Source organism: Juglans regia, chromosome 7, assembly GCF_001411555.2.
Source record: "Juglans regia cultivar Chandler chromosome 7, Walnut 2.0, whole genome shotgun sequence".
Lineage (NCBI taxonomy): Eukaryota > Viridiplantae > Streptophyta > Magnoliopsida > Fagales > Juglandaceae > Juglans > Juglans regia.
In genome coordinates, this window is record NC_049907.1 from 6866961 (window position 1) to 6884472 (window position 17512).

General features: G+C 34.9%; 2 protein-coding genes across 2 annotated transcripts; one reads left to right on the top strand and one right to left on the bottom strand.

Annotated features, from left to right (window-relative positions):
* The first annotated feature begins 5504 nt into the window (after positions 1-5504).
* LOC109009391 (transcription factor MYB17-like) lies at positions 5505-9221 on the top strand. Its single transcript, XM_035692647.1, has 3 exons — positions 5505-6117; positions 7650-7779; positions 8189-9221. Exons 1-3 carry the CDS (start codon positions 5982-5984, stop codon positions 8871-8873), a joined length of 951 nt encoding a protein of 316 aa, XP_035548540.1. The 5' UTR covers positions 5505-5981; the 3' UTR covers positions 8874-9221.
* A 1229-nt stretch (positions 9222-10450) lies between these two features.
* On the bottom strand, positions 10451-13726 carry LOC109009392 (remorin-like). Its single transcript, XM_018989852.2, has 5 exons — positions 13503-13726; positions 12076-12126; positions 11666-11753; positions 11313-11394; positions 10451-10873 (listed from the first exon to the last, which is right to left on the bottom strand). Exons 1-5 carry the CDS (start codon positions 13681-13683, stop codon positions 10673-10675), a joined length of 603 nt encoding a protein of 200 aa, XP_018845397.1. The 5' UTR covers positions 13684-13726; the 3' UTR covers positions 10451-10672.
* Positions 13727-17512: the final 3786 nt, after the last annotated feature.

Below are 17512 nucleotides of genomic sequence, written 5' to 3' on the forward strand. Positions count from 1 at the left end.
TAATAGTTGATGATTTTTCACATACTACTTGGATCTATCTCATGCATTATAAATATGAGGCTTATACCAACCTCATGCATTTCTTCGCTCTTATCCAAAATCAGTTCAACACCATGATTAAAATAATTAGAACTGATAATGGAGAAGAATTGTGTTCCCACAAATTTTAAACCTATCTCCATGATCACGGCATCATTCATGAACGTACTTATATTGAAACTCCACAACAAAATGGTGTTGCGGAACGTAAACATCGGCAACTCCTGAATGTCGCTTGCAATCTCCGTTTTCAAGCTCAATTACCTTTGAAATTTTAGAGTGAATGTGTCCTCACCGCTGTCTATCTCATCAACCGTCTACCAAGCCGTATTCTTTAAAATAAATTTCCATTTGAACTTCTCTTCGACACTTCACCCACCTATGATCACATTCGCGTGTTCAGTTGTCTTTGTTATGCTTAAACCCTCCATACTTCCCATGATAAACTTTTTCCTCATGCCTCTAAATGTGTCTTTCTCAGCTATCCTAGCACTCATAAAGCATTCAAGTTTTATAATCTCGACACTCAAGCCATCTTCTATTCTCGTGATGTTACCTTCCATGAACAATAGTTTTCCTTTAAGGAAATTCCTGATCTTACACATACATCCCTCCCTGCCCTTCCTCTCCTTGTCCCTGAACCTATATTGCTGTCCATTTCTCCCACTTCTTCCATCAATACCCCCGACCCACCCCCTCCTCCCACTTCTCTTCGCCCTCGTTGCACAACTACCTAACCAACATTTCTTCAAGATTATGTCTGCCCGACCCTACACACGGAGCCCACGACATCCTCACCTGCTGCACATACCTTAGGTATTGCTCACCCTTTATCTGTTTTTGTTTCATATTCTTGTTTCTCACCTGCTCACCTTACCTTTTTGACTGCTCTGACTGCTTCTGTTAATCATTCCTGCTATTCTACTGCTCTTCGCCATTTCCATTGACGTGAATCTATGTCTACTGAACTCCGTTCTCTTGAAGACAATTCCACTTGAACACTTAAGCCACTACCTCCTGGTAAGAAATCCATTGGTTGAAATGGGTATTTAAAATTAAGCTTAAAGCGGATGGCTCCGTCGAAAGATACAAAAATCGATTAGTAGCCAAATGCTATACTCTAGTTAAAGGCCTCGACTACTATGAGACTTTTGCTCCCGTTGCTAAAATGATTATTGTTCAGTGTTTGTTGGTTGTCGCTACTACACAACAATGGATCATTCATCAACTTAACGTCAGCAATGTCTTCTTACATGATGATCTTGATGAGAAAGTTTACATGACACCACCTATCGGTTTTTGTCCCAAGGGGGAGATCCGTGTATGTCGTCTCCGCAAATCCCTCTACGACCTCAAATAAGCATCCCGTAACTGGTTTTTTAAACTAACTATTGTGCTTCTTGCTACATGTTTTTCTCAATTTCAGGCAGATCATTCTTTATTCACCTTGGTCACTTCGACCAGTATCACTATTGTCATCGTCTATGTTGATGATATTCTGGTTGTTGGTAATGCTCTTTCACAAATTAAGGTTTTCAAAGGTGTTCTCTCCACATACTTCAAAACCAAAGATCTTGGCCCTCTCAAATATTTTCTCGGTCTTGAAGTTGCTCATTCACCGAAAGACATATTCTTCAATTAATAAAAATATGCTCTTGATATTTTATTTGATAGTAGACAACTTGGTGCCCAGATCGCCCACTTTCCCATAGAACAAAACTTGAAGCTCACCAATCACTACGTCACTCTTCTTCCCGATCCTTGTACCTATCGACGACTTGTTGGACGTCAAATCTACCTGACTATTACACGCCCTGATATTGTGTATTTGCAATGAACATCCTAAGTCAGTTTATGCATGCTCCTCGTGTTCCTCACATGCAAGCTGCCACTCGTGTTCTTCGTTACATCAAAGGAAGTCTAGGGCAAGGTATTTTTTTCTCCTCCTCCAGTGGTTTACATTTTATTGCCTACACCGATTCGGATTGGGTCAACTGTCCCATTACTTGTCGCTCCACCACAGGATACTTCATTCAGCTAGGCACGAGCCCCATTTCCTGCTGTACAAAAAAAGCAGACGATAGTGGCACGTTCATCTGCTGAAGCTGAATATCGTGCCATGACCGTCATCACTTGCAAACTCACTTGATTGAAACAGCTCCTCACTGATCTTGGAGTTCCTCATTCTGAAGCTATCAACTTACATTGTGATAATCAATATGCCCTTTACATTGCTCACAATCTTGCGTTTTACGAGTGCACCAAACATATTGAGATTGACTGTCACATTATTCGTGACAAGATCCGGTCAGACCTCCTTACAACCGTTCATACCTCCTCTCATTAGCAAGTTGCCGACATCTTTATCAAAACATTAGGACAAGAACTCTTTCATAATTTTTCACACAAGTTGGGCATTACGAATCTCTATACGTCAACTTGAGGGGAATTATTGACAAGATCACACTTAACACAAAATAGCAAGAAAATAAGCAACACCATAATTTTAGAAATTAGCCATTGTAACTTCTTTATATACTGTATTAGTTACCACAGAAAACTTCTCGTGTATCTATTTATTTGTCAATTTCTTCATAGTAAAAAGTAGTTCCTTAAATAAAAGGTTCATAGTTTTAGAAGTTTGACACTACTGTTGGCCGACTTCTTGTCCGCTTGAAAATGGCCGCTATCTACTCTTTTTACTACTTCTCTCTCTCTCTAGTTGTGTTGTTCTTTTTAGCTCTAGGAGGCTAGATTTTTCACTTTTTGTCAACAACCATCTCACATGCGATACCCCATCAGATTCCCAGCCCTCGGAGTCGGATCAAACACACAGTCAAGGGCACCATTCCGGTAGCATGTGGTGCACACGTGTCTCCCTTTAGACTTTTAAGTGTATGCAATAAATAACAAAATACTTCTTAAAGATTTAAATTATTTGTGGGGTTGCTCAATACCTAAGGCAAAATATAAACTTTATATTTTATATAATACAATAAAATATAAATTATTATATGAAATATTTTTAAAATTCAATGAAATGTATTTAAAATTTTTAAATATAATTTTTGTGAATTTAAATTTATAACAACTCAGAATGAGACCTCAATAATTATATCTTACATTACTCATAAAATTATGAAAAGTTTCGAGAATTCTTATAATCCAAACATGTTGTAAGTAACTTAATGTAAATAATAAATGAGAAATGATATTTGTGATCCTAGAGTGTACAAATTTCGTACTTTCTTTAAAAAAATTAGATAAATTTAAGATTCATATGAAAAAATTATTTTTTAATAATAAGCTTTATTTTTTTTTAAAAGAGAGTGTGAAAGATTTGCATAGTCTAAGATATCTAGCATTACTCTAATGTATTACTATAAAATTATATAGAAAATAGATATTACGTAGAAAATTGCATAAAAATAATTTTATAAATTGATGTTACTTATATAATTTGTCAGATTATAAAATTTATTTTATTATAAAATAAATATGATAAATAAAATTAAAACATAGTAGTCTATAAAATTATTTTGATATTAATATTTTTGTGTATCCTTAGCGCTCATATTTTTCTAGTCAAGGAAGTAATAAAAAAGTTTGCAAGCAGACAGGAAAAACACAGTAACATGTGAACATGCATGCAGGGGATGGTGGGTATCTGACTTTCAGATTGACCAAATTTATTACTCATAAGGCACAGCAGAATGGAGTTGACGATTCTGCTCCCCACACTCTTCTCCAACGCACAACCCCAACTCCATCCATACGTTCAAACCCAGAAATGCTTCGTTCGCATTCGCGCGTGGTCTAACGTGTCATTCCTTCATTTGTCACGCTCCTTTTCCCGCCTGTTTTTTTTTTTTTCCTTATGCTTCTTCACCAGACCAGAGCTTTAACTCTCTCTGTTCTATCAAATCCAAGGACGAGCCACTACCCATTTTTTTCCTATCTCTTTTATAAAAACCTTGCTTGCTTGCTTGACCGACATTTTCTCGATTACAGGAAGTTTTTTTTTTTTTTTTCAATCAATTCAGACCAACTTGATATGATAGCTGCGCGAGTAAATCAAACAGTCTCACCAAAAATATATAGGAAAAGGAGACTATGGAAGGTTTGGATTGCGAGAATATTTGAGAATTATTATAAGTAGAGATTAAAATGAATTTATGAGTTTTATTGAGAGTATTTTGAATTAATTAGATATGTAAAATATGTTGAGTTATTAATTTTTAGATAGGTAGTTAAAAATAGTATGGATCTCATAAATATTATAGTGATTTTATTTTTAATAATAAATATTATAATGATTTTATTATAGTGATTTTTTAATATTAATAAATATTGTAATGATTTTATTTTATTTTTATATATAATATTATAATGATTTTATTTTTGATTTATATATAATAGTGATAAATATTATAACGATTTTATTTTTATATATATAATAGTGATAAATATTATAAAATGTTTGTGAATAGTTATGAGTAGAAATTGAAGTAAGTTTATTGGTCCCATTAAGAGTATTTGAGTTGTTTAGATGTGTGAAGTATGTTGAGTTATTGACTTTTAAATATATAATTGAAAAATGTGTAGGTTTCATCAATGATTAATTTTTTTAATGATGATTTTATTTATATATAATAGTGATAAATATTATAGTGAAGATTTTTTAGTATGAAGATAGTTTATTGTGTTTGACATGTAAAATATTTTCATAAATATGAGCATATTTAGAAAATATTGAGAAGACTTTACTATTTAAATATAACCAAATCTTTTTACATATGAAATTTATGATTTTGTAACTGAATATATCTTTATATGTAAAATATAAAATCTTTTTTAATTTTTTATAAAAATATTAAATTTATTTTAATATTTAAATATATTTAAATATATTTTAAATAAATTATATAATTTAATTTATTTATTAAACTCAAATAAGTTAAACATAAAAATTCAGGTTTATTTTGGTGTCAAAAAGTCACATCTCAGAAAAAGAAAGGTCATTTCGTGGAGTTCCGTACTCTGCATGTCACTCTCAGAAATTTAATGTCTCTCTCTTTTTGTTTGAATCTCTGTGTCCTCTGTGATAGAATCCACCATTAATGCTTTCACGATCATCTTCACGATATCTGCTCTCTCTCTCGTAGCAATTGAAAACCTCAGAAAATAAAAACAACTTTATTAAGGGTCCGTTTGTTTCATGAGATGAATTGAGATTAAAGTTAAAAAGTTGAATAAAATATTATTAAAATATATTTTTTAATATTATTATTGTTTTGAGATTTGAAAAAGTTGAATTATTTATTTTATTTTATGTGAGAATTTAAAAAAATTATAATGATGAGATGAGATAAGATGAGATGTTTTTGAAAAACAAACAAGACGAGGACTGTGGTTTTCTCTCAATGATGATTCAATTAATCAATGTCTCTGTTCCCAACATTTATTGCAAAAGCCAGCCTAAAACTCGCTGATGATCGTCCTTGCAAGCCCACAACATTATATCACTTTCGAATTCCCCTAGATGATAATAAATACCAAATTCTAGCATTTATAGCCACCCCCTCTCTCTGTCTCTCTTGTCTCCACATTTGCTTGCTCTAAAAAAGTTGGTTTTAAAGGGGTTTCTTTAGAGCTTAGCGTTTGGACTGTTGGTGTTTTTTGGTGGTGTTGTTCAATCCTAGGGCCTTAAAAGGGTTTCTTCTGTGTCCTTTCGTGTTGGTGTTTGGTAATGGGGTTGGCTTACAGAAGTGCAGAACTCTAAAGGGTTTTCTTGGATCTTCTAGTTGTAGTGTTTTATGGCATTCTTAAACGTTGTGGCTTTATCTGAGGTGGCGTTGTCGGAAACTTTGGAGCTTTAAAGTGTTTTCTTTTGATTCCTAGTGTTGGTATTTTGTGGTGGTGGTGAAAAATAGGAGTGAAATATGGGGAGAGCACCCTGCTGTGACAAAAGGGGTTTGAAGAAGGGGCCATGGACTCCCGAGGAGGATGAGATTCTTGTTGAGTATATCAAGAAAAATGGTGGACATGGAAGCTGGAGATCTCTCCCTAAGCTTGCAGGTTTGAGCCTTGTCACTCTACTAGTAATTGGTTAGTTATAGCCTGGTGAAACTTGTTGAAAAGCTTTTCTTTTCTTGCTTTTGGAAGTGGAAGCTGATTTTGCATTTTCGTGTTCTCACTCTGAGAGGAAGAAAAGTACTTTTTTGAAGTCCCTTTTGCTTTCACAAGCATGGCCGCACTTTCACCTTGCTAACTTTTTTCCATTGCTTGGGACTTGATTTGTGATCTGACTGCATATCGAACATATAACTGATTCAACTTCTTCAATTTGAAGTTCGACTCTTTAGAACTGGGGATGGACTCAGAATTAGTATGTGATGGTGGCCAACTGGCCATAGGTTTTAGAAACACGAATAGCTCATGGTTTAATTGTATAGTGTTTTCTTTTTTAAATTCTGGAATGATTGGTACCTAACCAATCTGTTCCTTTTTTTTAGCCTCTGATCTATCCGTGTTTCCTCTTGAGCCATGTTTCCTAGTTAATGTTACTTTCTAGATTTTAGGAAAAGTTTATCTCCAATGGACCTATCGATCTGTCCTTTTAAGTTGGTATTGTTGAAAATTGCATGGTTTCATGTTCATTTTACCAGATGCTCCCCTTTAGGTGGGAATCTCCTTTTAACATTTAAATCCTTTTCCAAAATTCAAAGAGAACCTGTTTTTGCATGAATAGGAAGAAGTGAGATTATGAATCTAAATGTTCTAGGAACATTTTGGTATATTTCACATTTACTTTGAACCTAAATATAGGGTGCAGGAATAAGTTCAAGTTCTCGAGCTTTACATTTAGGGGATGTTTGGAAATAATTTCCTATCTCATCCCATCTTATCCCATCTCATTTCCTTCCTAAACATAATTCAAATACAAACACTTTTAAACTAATCATTACAACATTTTCAAATTAATCATTACAAAATTTCCAAATTTTCAAACAAAAAACAAAAAACATTTTCAAATCTCAAAACAAAAATTATATTATAATAATATTTTAACTTTATAGTATTTTTTATTTAAATTTTTCCCTTATTTCCCAAAATTCAATAAATTCTTAACTCAAACTATCTCACTACTATTCACAAACTATCTTAGTACTATTCGCCAAATTTTCATTTCATCTCATTCCACAAGCATCCCCTTAGCTATTTGGTTGCTGATAAAACAAAGGAAAGCAGGAAAATAACAGTTTCAGTTCATTTTTTGTTTTGTTCTGGTTTCTGGGAACCAATAAATTTGGCATACTATTAGGGCCATCTTATGTTTGTCGTTCTTGAGTGCCTTTCAATTTTTAATATAAAACAATCACTATAAATCAAAAACAATTGTAACCAAGGGTAAACTCGTCTTTCGATTATATATGTTATGGTGGTTGTTTCTGCAACTGCAAATACATTCTAGTTATGTCACTAATCCTCCTATATGTTTTCTATATGTGTATGTCACTAGTCAAGGAAGTTTCTCTATGCCGTTCCAAAGTTCTTGGAACCTTTAACTTCCCTTTTATATAGACTAGCAAGTCTTCTCTTTTGTATAGGTCTTCTTCGCTGTGGGAAGAGTTGCCGGCTTAGGTGGACAAATTATCTTCGACCAGACATCAAACGTGGCCCTTTCACCCAGGAGGAAGAGAAGCTTGTTGTGCAGCTTCATGGCATTCTTGGAAACCGGTACTTTGTTGTGCTTCTGTACTTTTCTTCAAACTGTGACCTCTATTGGAATCAATCCTATTGCAACTTAAAAAAAAAAAAAAAAATTGTTGTACAAACCCTCAAGGTACATTATGGATCCCTTGGTGTAGGTAGGTTGCATGCTTATGGTTGATCGGCATGCATTATGAATAATTGAAACTTGGAGTTAGAACAAATAAAAAAAAATGTGACTGGAAAGAGTCCTCACAACACAATCACAATCATGAATCAAAACAAGCTCCAATAATAATAAAGTATTCTGCATAGCCCCAGATTGAACATACTGATTGTGTATAAATTTCATTTCCGATTTGGCAAAAAAGAAACTTTTAAACTTCTGTGGCTTTTGTGTGAACTTGTTCCGCATTCCTCTTATGATAAATTTCAGGTGGGCATCTATTGCCGCTCAATTACCAGGGAGAACTGATAATGAGATAAAAAATTTATGGAACACCCACCTGAAGAAGCGCCTCGTTTGCATGGGCCTTGATCCACAAACACATGAGCCCGTTAACTCCTGCAGTACAACTATAAAAGCACCTGCATCCCCTACCACTCGTCACATGGCACAATGGGAGAGTGCTAGGCTTGAAGCTGAGGCTCGGCTTTCAAGGGAGTCATCACTCTTCCATCCAAATCCTGTTGGTGGAACTGATTCTGACTATTTTCTTCGTATATGGAATTCGGAAGTTGGAGAGTCATTTCGAAAGTTCAGTATGGGGGACAAAACTCTCTGCCAGAGCCCCGTTTCTCAGGCATCTTCATCTACCAAATGTGGATCTATGTCAGCTATCACCACCGAGATTTGCCCCATTTTAGGGGGATCCTCAATCGCAGGAAGCAATCAAAATGAAGATACTGAGTGCAAGAGTTGCAAGTCCTACACTGAAGAGATGATGGCTGCGTCTGATTGCTCAAGCTCCGATGAGTTGGAGGATTCATCTGAAAATGCATTACAGCTGCTGTTGGATTTCCCCATTAACAATGACATGAGCTTTCTGGAGGAAGACTTAGATATGTATGCCTTGCCTCCTGCCATGCTGACAGAAAGCTCCTTCATCTGCCACCTCTGAAGCATGCCCTACTAGCTTGGTATTTTGAAATCTCTAATGCTGTGCTGTTTCTTCCTGTGCTTAATCTGTGAAGGAATAGAGAGAGTAAAGGATGAAAGTTAAGTTGAAGTATATTTGGTTGGTTTTTTGGCTGAGTGCAGTTAGAAATGGTGCTTCACCATTTACTAGTGCTAGATAGCTCATTAGATCTTTCTTGTACTTGAGTAGAAAAGGCCATTTAATATGTTGTGGAGGCCATTTAATATCAACTATTTTTTTGTGATGATTTTATTCTGTCCGCGCAGCTGTTCTAGTGCATTTTCTCCGAGTCTCTCACTCCTGAACCCTACATAAATCTCTTTTTATTTTTGTTATGGCTCATTTATTTTGAGATACGACATCTCTTAGTTGAAAGATGTATAAAACCAGGTCCTTTTCTAGATATAAACTCAAACCCAGTTGGTGTTTACATACTGTTTGGTCAAGTTTTGAAGCTCAGGAAAACCATCTTTGGATATTTCAAGCCCTGCCTTAGCACTAACTCCATCTTATTTTAAATTAGTTACAATTTTTTTCTCTTCGTTTTCTTTCTTTTTCGTCACTTTTTAGCATGTCAGTAGGACGCTCTGGCTCAAGCTCAAACTGGATACGAGATAATTTTTTTGCAGAAAGTAGAAAACTTTTTCCCAAGCTTTTGAATTCTGCATCTTGTTCATGGTAATCCTCTCGCTTGTATGACTAAAAGGTTGTGATATTGCCGATTTCAGATATCGAAATAGTATGAGAAGAAAATTGCAGAGAAAGAACCAAAGAACTATAATATTGTGTTTAACTGGTCGGACTGAAACACAGTAAAGATTGATATTCGATCTCGATGAATTTATCGAAAGCCCAAAAACATAAAAAAAGAGAAAAGCTTGAGGATCATCTAGGCATGGCCTGTCATGGGCAGAGCAGTCTGAAAGAAAGATATATAGCAGCAGAAAAGCTTTAAGAAAACGAGAGTCAGAGATCAACAGAGAGAACAGATAGCAGGGGAGGAACAAAATGCGCAACAGATCTCACGCACACGTTGAGGAGTGTGGGACAAATAGCCAATACTACTGAAAGGACCTTCTTTGAAGAGAGGACCCTCTTTGAATAGAGAACTATTGCGTCTACATAATGTTTTTTTTACAAAATGCAAGTTATTCTTTGACTTGTTTAATATGTATTTTCTTTTATGGTTCATATTCCAGACTGGTCATCCTTGTAGTAATCAGATTGATTGACTTGCTGGCACAAAACTAAACCATCTCATCTCATATAATCATTAATTTTTTTTTAAATTTTCACAAAATATAATAAATAATTCGATTTTTTCGAGTACCAAAACAAAAATAATATTAAAAATTTATATTATAATAATATTTTATTCAACTTTCAACAAAATATCTCATCTCATCTCATCTTTACTGTGTAACCAAACGAGACCGAAATGAAAGAGTGAGAACTTAACTAGCAGCTAACAGGTTACAATTCTAATGGTTGATGCAGTTATTCGAATTTAATCTCGAGTTTTGTTGAGATGAAGGATCCTATCTACCAATGACAACATCTCAAATAAATATGCCTTTTGATCATAGATGAAAAAGAAACAGCTCGTTCCTCAAATCACACATGCTACTTCTATACAAGCAAAATAAAAATAACTACTTTGCTGATTTTCCAATCTGCAGACAGAAGAAAAAGACACTTAAATGAACAAAGAAAGTAAAATATACACATGAAAACCAGGAATTGCATCTAATGCTTTATTCCAATGTCTTTAGATCTGAAACTCAAAAGCAGCCAAATCGCTGCTTTTTTGGAGGGTACCCAGTAGTAGCACGATATTTTGCAGCCATCTCCTCTATCTTGAGAAAATCTTCCTTGAGTCTAGCTTCAATCATTGCTCTCTTTTCTTCTGCTTGCTTATGAATCAAAGCGGCTTTGTTGTTCATTTTCTCTCTGTAGTCTGCCTTCAACTTCTCTAATGTCGCCTGCTAATACCTTGGAATTATTAAAACTTGAACCTAAACTCTAAAGACTGAACACTCTCCTATATACAAGAATTCACGTTCGTTCCTTTTAGCAGTTTAGTAGTAAATTCTAGTTGGTTTCCCGATCCCGCGGTGTTGAAGTGCATGCCAATCAAATAGTCAAAGATAATTGCTCAAGTGAAATCATGGATCTAGGATTTTCTATAATTTTCTGATCCCAATACTTTTTAAATTGCGGATAGATATAAAAACAACATGTACATGGAATTCTTTTTATGTAATGTGGGATCTACACTGCAGATGGATGGCATTTGGATAACATTTAAAGTATGCAATAGTTCACAAACTGTACAGTCTAGTGTCTGTCCATCTCTAAATTTTAGAACATGTCTGAATACAAAAATTGCAGTGGATCTTATCCTAAAAAAGAGTCAATTACCTCAATTTTTCGTAGATTGGCTTCCACTGATGCAATCTTGCTGTTTTCCCATGCAGCTATAGCAGAGAACTTCTTTTGAGCCCTGTTTAACAATTTCAGCACAATTTTTAAGCTTTCAAGAAAATTTTAAACTAGTTCATAAGTTTTTCTTAGACGGCCGCCAAAAGAACATAAATCAGCAGCAACAGCAATATTAATGGAAGTAAAATGTTGAGAATTGATAATGATCAGATAACATGTGCCAAAAAATCACTTAATCTTCATTTCCTTTTGCTCCTCAGTAAAATTTAGTTATACACCAACTCATACCCAACAGAAGCTTCAACCAAAGAGAAGTTTCAAGGAAGGCTTACTTGTTCTGTGCCTTAATTTTTTCGCTCTCTTCCCAGGCGTTGACAAAAGACAACCTTTTTTCCATCTCGATCTCTGAGAGAGCAATATCTGAAGAACAGAAAGCAAGACAGCAAAGGAATTTAGAAAGAAGGTTAGCTAGTGGTGTAAAGCCATGCATCACTGAACATTTTAAACTTGTCATTCAAAGTGAACTACCGATCCCTTGCGATAACCAAAAAAAAAAAAAAAAGTTCAGGAAAAATCTAAGGGAAAATGTTAATAAAACACTGAATGGACTCATTTGAGATGCTTCATTACACAGAATAGACTCGTTAAAATTAGGGGATACACGCAATTGCACCAAGTTAGAGCAGATGAAATACAAAAGAAAAACGAGAACAGACTTTGAGAAGTACTTTAAAAAACTCACCTCTATCAATTGAACCCTTCGAAGCTTTCTTCACCGCAGGCTTTGGAGTCTCTATCATAGAAAATAACTCAGGACTCGTTACGTAGATAAGATGAAATAAAATATTTTGTTAAAAATTAAATAAAATATTGTTATAATGTAATTTTTTAATATTATTTTTATTTTAAAATTTGAAAAAGTAAAATTGTTTATTATATTTTATATGAAAGTTTGAGAAAATTATAATAAATATATGAGATGAAATAATTCAGCATATTCAAATTCCATTCAAGTGGTGCCTCCTTATTCAATCAGATGCCCGCTTCATGTCACCCACTTGATCCTCTCAAGATTTCTTCGTTTTTTTTTTTCTTGATAAATGGGATTTGGGTTTTTTTTTTTTTTTTAAGACAAAGACATTCGTGAAGAGAAGTGCTATTTACAAATTGACATGACTTATATGATATGTTTGTATTAGATAAAATCACATCAATTTACTTTTGTAAAATTTCTTCATAACTAATTTAACTAAAGCATTTCTCATCTTTAATTCTAAAGATCAAGGGACTTAAAAAGAGCCTAAGAGGAGGACATATCCACAGAGACTCTAAACTCTTTTATATTATTTCTCCAGGGGAAAATAAACTCAATATTAAACATGCATACACCAAAAATTATTGAATTAATCACTCACACCAATTTAACACCACTGTTAAAATCATTATTAAATTTAGATACAATGAAACAAGTATGGAAATTTACATATAATAAGGAAATTATTCTATTGTAACAGATGCTTAAAAATAAGAAAATTCCTGATTTTGTGCAATCCATAATTTTGAGGAGATATATATGATTATGTCAATATGGTATTGAAGAGAATTTGCAAGAGAGGGGCTGATAGAATTGAGGATCCAAGTAAGAACCATATCCTTTGTTTGGTTCCATTGGATGTATTCGGGTGTGTTAGGTTCACGGGGTTAGACGGTATCATCAACAAAACTAAGTTTATTTTTGGCATTGAGAGCTCGTGTTTTGCCATTTGGGATAGTTGTCGCCGGTTAGAAGTCCATTGACAAGGGTTAAGCTTGGTGAATCTGAGAGATAAAGAAGATAAGGGGAAGGGAGGGTTGGGTTGGATGATTCAGCCATGGCTTTGCAAGACCTTTTTCTAGTCTGATACCATGTTAAGAGAGAAGGGAGACGTGTTTGAATAATTCTGTGTATTAATTTTCTGTATTCCAATACTGTAACAATAACAGATTTTCTGATCAATACATATGATAGAGAGATTCAAACATAGCTGATTTTCCAACAAAAAAAATACGATTACAGATATTTGCACGGCCGGCTGTGAATAAGCACAAGAGTAAATATCATTCAGCTAAAGGAATTTTGAACAAAACCGACAAGAAAAAAGTGATGAGAACGATATCATGGGAGCTTACTCTGTACTACAGCAACCATAACTTTGGATTCTGGTGGTATTTGAACCACAACTTTCTCCTCCTCTGCGACTTCGTTTAAGCTTCTTTGCACACGATCAACCGCAGCCAGAGGTGGAGACGACAGCGTTTCCGGTTCCACCTTCTTCACTTCCTCATCTTCCATAAATCTAATCGACAACATTATGGGAATTCTCCAAATTTGCAGCAAACAGCTAGCGGCAACGTTCGAGAAACTCCTACGTCTTTCTTTCTAGACCCGTAATATACATAGAGTGAGGTGTTCTATACACGTGGCGTTATGCCGTTTATTTCGGATTCGGGGGTGTTCCTTGCAGCGGCGCCACTTGACCTGACGGTGGAAATGCGACGTACTCCGAGTTTAAGAGCCACGTGGGACTGTCAAGTCTGGCTCAATGATAAGGCCATTTAAACCATTTGTTTAAGATTCTCACCCTATGTAAAGTTTTTAAAAATAAAAATAAGGTGTTTTTTTAATTTTTTTTAAAAAAATAAAAATTATTTCATTAAATAAAATTTTAAATGATTTTTATAATTTTTAATATATGTAAGGCTCCATGATACTAAATTTAATATTTAATACAATGAATTTTTTTATTTATAATTAATACAATAAATTATTTATATTTGAAATAATCTTTTTAAGAACTTATTAAATTGAGGATACAAAATCTACATTAAAATCTCATTTTAAGTTGTTATAAATATAAATTCATAAAAACTGTATTTAAAGATTTTAAATAAAATCTCATTTTATTAAAAAGTTTGAAAATATTTCACATAATAATTTATATTTTATTTTATTATAATTATGAATGATTCACTTAAATTTTACCTTAGATCTCAATTTGTATTGAGCCGTCCCGGGGGACTGTTTGCCGACTGGTTAAGCAGTGTCAGGATAAGCACAAGAGCCTAGAGGTAACGAAAAAAGAAGAGTAATGCTACTTATCATTCTAACTTTCATTATCCTCTCATCATCCTATGATGTGTCATTAAATTATTAGAGATTATTTATTATATTTTACTTATGAACCTATCATTTAATGTCACATTATAAAATGATGGAAGGATGATAGAAGTTGAGATGATGAATAAATTTTTTCTATGAGAGTTCCCGTAATCCAGCGGCACTAATAAATGCTATCACTTAAAGATTCTCACATTTAAGCAATAACTTAAGAAAATCTCGACCCAGAGACAAATAATATTATTTGGTACTAATCAATATGTTTTTTTAGTAGGCAAAATAACACTAATTAATATCAAATTATAAATTATGGGAAGAGAAATTCCAAAACACACTCCTAATTAGGAAATAAAAATTACATTAATTTGAAATATCTCGTTGATTTGGTTCTATATTTCTTGACTTGGCGATGTTGAGTAGAAAAATTACCCAAGTGATTTTTTAGTCAATCTAATATTGGATTGTAATAAAGCATATATAGTGTGTTCCAGATCTACCTAATTGAGGTTGCCATTAAAATCTATTACCATTTTATATACGGTAGAAGGAGCATGAATCATGATCTGGGATTCACAAGGAGAAATTAGAAACGACTCGTCATGAAGAAGACCAAAATGGCGAATTTAGTCGGTAGAATACGTGAAGTTAGACGTGAGTTAGACGTGAAGTATAAAATTATACTTCGATCATGTACTGCCCTTCAGACAATGCCCATGCATGGGTGGCGAAGGGCAGTACATGATCGAAGATCCTTCACAAACATTTTTAAAAACAAGGAAAAAGGTCGGAAAAAAAATTAGAAAATGAAAAACAAGGTATAAGCATAAAGGGGTGACCCAACAAGTATGGGCGCAATTTATGCATTGTTAAAACCAGTGCCATTAACTATTTTTCATAGGTGGACATGGCTAGAGCTCGGATTTTTAAGGTTTGGCTAAAAAATGCTAAGAGTTTCCTTTGTTGCATTAAAACAGTCCCAATGGCTTCCTCAGAAGTATCACATTCAATAACAAAAGGGAGTTGAAAGTTTGGCAGTGCCAAAACTGGTAGTTGTGTCATTGCATTCTTCAGTTGCTCAAAAGCAGCTTGGGCCTATGGGCCCCACTTAAAAATGTCATTCTTCAATAATTCAGTGAGATTAGCTGCTATTGTCCCATACCCTTTCACAAATCTGCAATAATAGTACGTGAGGCCCAAAAAACCTCGCAATGCCTTAATGGATCTTGGAATGGGCTAGTTCAATATGGCCTTTAATTTCTCAGGGCTGGCTCTAATGCCCTAACCAAATATGAGGTGGCTCAAGTATGCAAGTTCCTCTTAGCCAAAACAACACTTACTTAGCTTTGCAAAAAATGGATGTTCTTGTAGGATATCAAAAGTCACTTTCAAATGGGCCAAATGAGTGTCAACATCACTGTTGTAAATTATTATATCATCAAAAAATACTAAAATAAAGCGACGTGAATAAGGTTTAAAAACCTGGTTCATTAAACTTTGGAATGTTGATGGTGCGTTAGTTAAGCCGAATGACATAACTAAGAACTCATAGTGGCCTTTGTGCGTTCTAAACGTAGTCTTAAGAACATCTTTAGGGCATACCCTAATTTGATGGTAACTTGACCTTAAGTAGAGTTTAGAGAAAATCTTGGCACCATGTAATTCATCCAGCAACTCGTCCACCACTGGAATAGGATATTTATCCTTGATAGTGATGTTGTTCAGCGCCCTGTAATCGACACATAACCTTTATGTGTCATCTACCTTCCTCACCAAAAGGCATGGGGATGAGTAGGGGCTTTGGCTAGGGCGAATCACACCAGATTCCAACAATTCTTTGACAGTTCATTCAATTTCATCCTTCTAAAAATAAGGATAACGATAAGGTCTAACAGATATTGGTTTAGTGTCAGGTAGGAGGGTTATAGAGTGATTGTGGGTACGGGCAGGGGGTAGGCCTTTAGGTGTGGCAAATATATCTGGGTACATATTGAGCAGGCTGTGGATTGGGTCAGGTATAGGTTGTTGTGGTTGTGCTGGAAACTTCTCAATCAATTGCACTAATAGCCCCTTAGAGTCCATACTGTTAGACCTGTGAATGGACCCTTCTTCCAGCCAGTTATGCACAGTCAACCCTTTTAATATCACAACCACATTGTTATAATCAAACTGCATTGTTAATTTCTGGAAATTCCAGAGAATAGAGCCTAAGCCATGTAGCCATTGTATCCTAAGAACTAAGTCACAACCTACCAAGTCCAGCAGGTGCATATCCCACTTGGAAAACCACCCCTTGGATATGGAGATTGATTCCCTTCACCTTCCCCTCACTTTGAATTTGATCACCATTGGCCACCTTTACTTTAACTCTTTCTTCATTTATAACTGGTAAGGGAATCCTAGGGTAGTAGCATCAGTGTTTTTGGTACCGTACCGTACCAGCCGGTACGGCCGGTATATGCCGTACCGGCCAATCGGCCGGTACCGGTAAAATAAGTGTTCCGTTTCGGCCGAAATTTCGGCCGTACCGGCCGGTATTTTATGTTTCGGCCGAAACACAAATTTCGGCCGGTACGCTTTTCAGCAGTTGGGTTGATGGCATTTTTGTAATTTTTGCAAACTCTAAAGTGCAATTTTGGAATTTTACCACAAAATGAAAACCTAGTTTCGGACTTCAGAATCTCATTTCTCAATCTCAAATTCTCAATATCCTGAACTCAATTTGGCCGAACCATTTCGGCGCCCAGGCTCACGGCTCCCAGTCCCACGAGTTCACGCCTCAGTCACGCACGACCAGCCAACGGCCAGCGGCCCAGCAGTCCACCGCACGACGCCGACCACCACCAGGCCTCAACTTGGTATTTTATTTTTACTATTTTTTTTGTTTATATTTATAACTTAATTTAATTATTTTTTTGTTACTTTTTTGATAAACAAATCAGAATTGTATTTTGATAGATGTTTTAGATTATATTGTTATAGTGTTTGTTTGTATTTTTATAGATATTTTAGATTATATTGTTAT

What these genes read in the sequence shown, in the direction of transcription:
- LOC109009391 (XM_035692647.1), top strand. Translation starts at nt 5,982, where the DNA reads ATGGGGAGAGCACCCTGCTGTGACAAAAGGGGTTTGAAGAAGGGGCCA. An exon ending in ATCTCTCCCTAAGCTTGCAG is followed by an intron (nt 6,118 to 7,649) that starts GTTTGAGCCTTG and finishes TCTTTTGTATAG; the next exon opens with GTCTTCTTCGCTGTGGGAAG. An exon ending in CATGGCATTCTTGGAAACCG is followed by an intron (nt 7,780 to 8,188) that starts GTACTTTGTTGT and finishes GATAAATTTCAG; the next exon opens with GTGGGCATCTATTGCCGCTC.
- LOC109009392 (XM_018989852.2), bottom strand. Translation starts at nt 13,683, where the DNA reads ATGTTGTCGATTAGATTTATGGAAGATGAGGAAGTGAAGAAGGTGGAA. An exon ending in TATGGTTGCTGTAGTACAGA is followed by an intron (nt 12,127 to 13,502) that starts GTAAGCTCCCAT and finishes TTTCTATGATAG; the next exon opens with AGACTCCAAAGCCTGCGGTG. An exon ending in GAAGGGTTCAATTGATAGAG is followed by an intron (nt 11,754 to 12,075) that starts GTGAGTTTTTTA and finishes TCTGTTCTTCAG; the next exon opens with ATATTGCTCTCTCAGAGATC.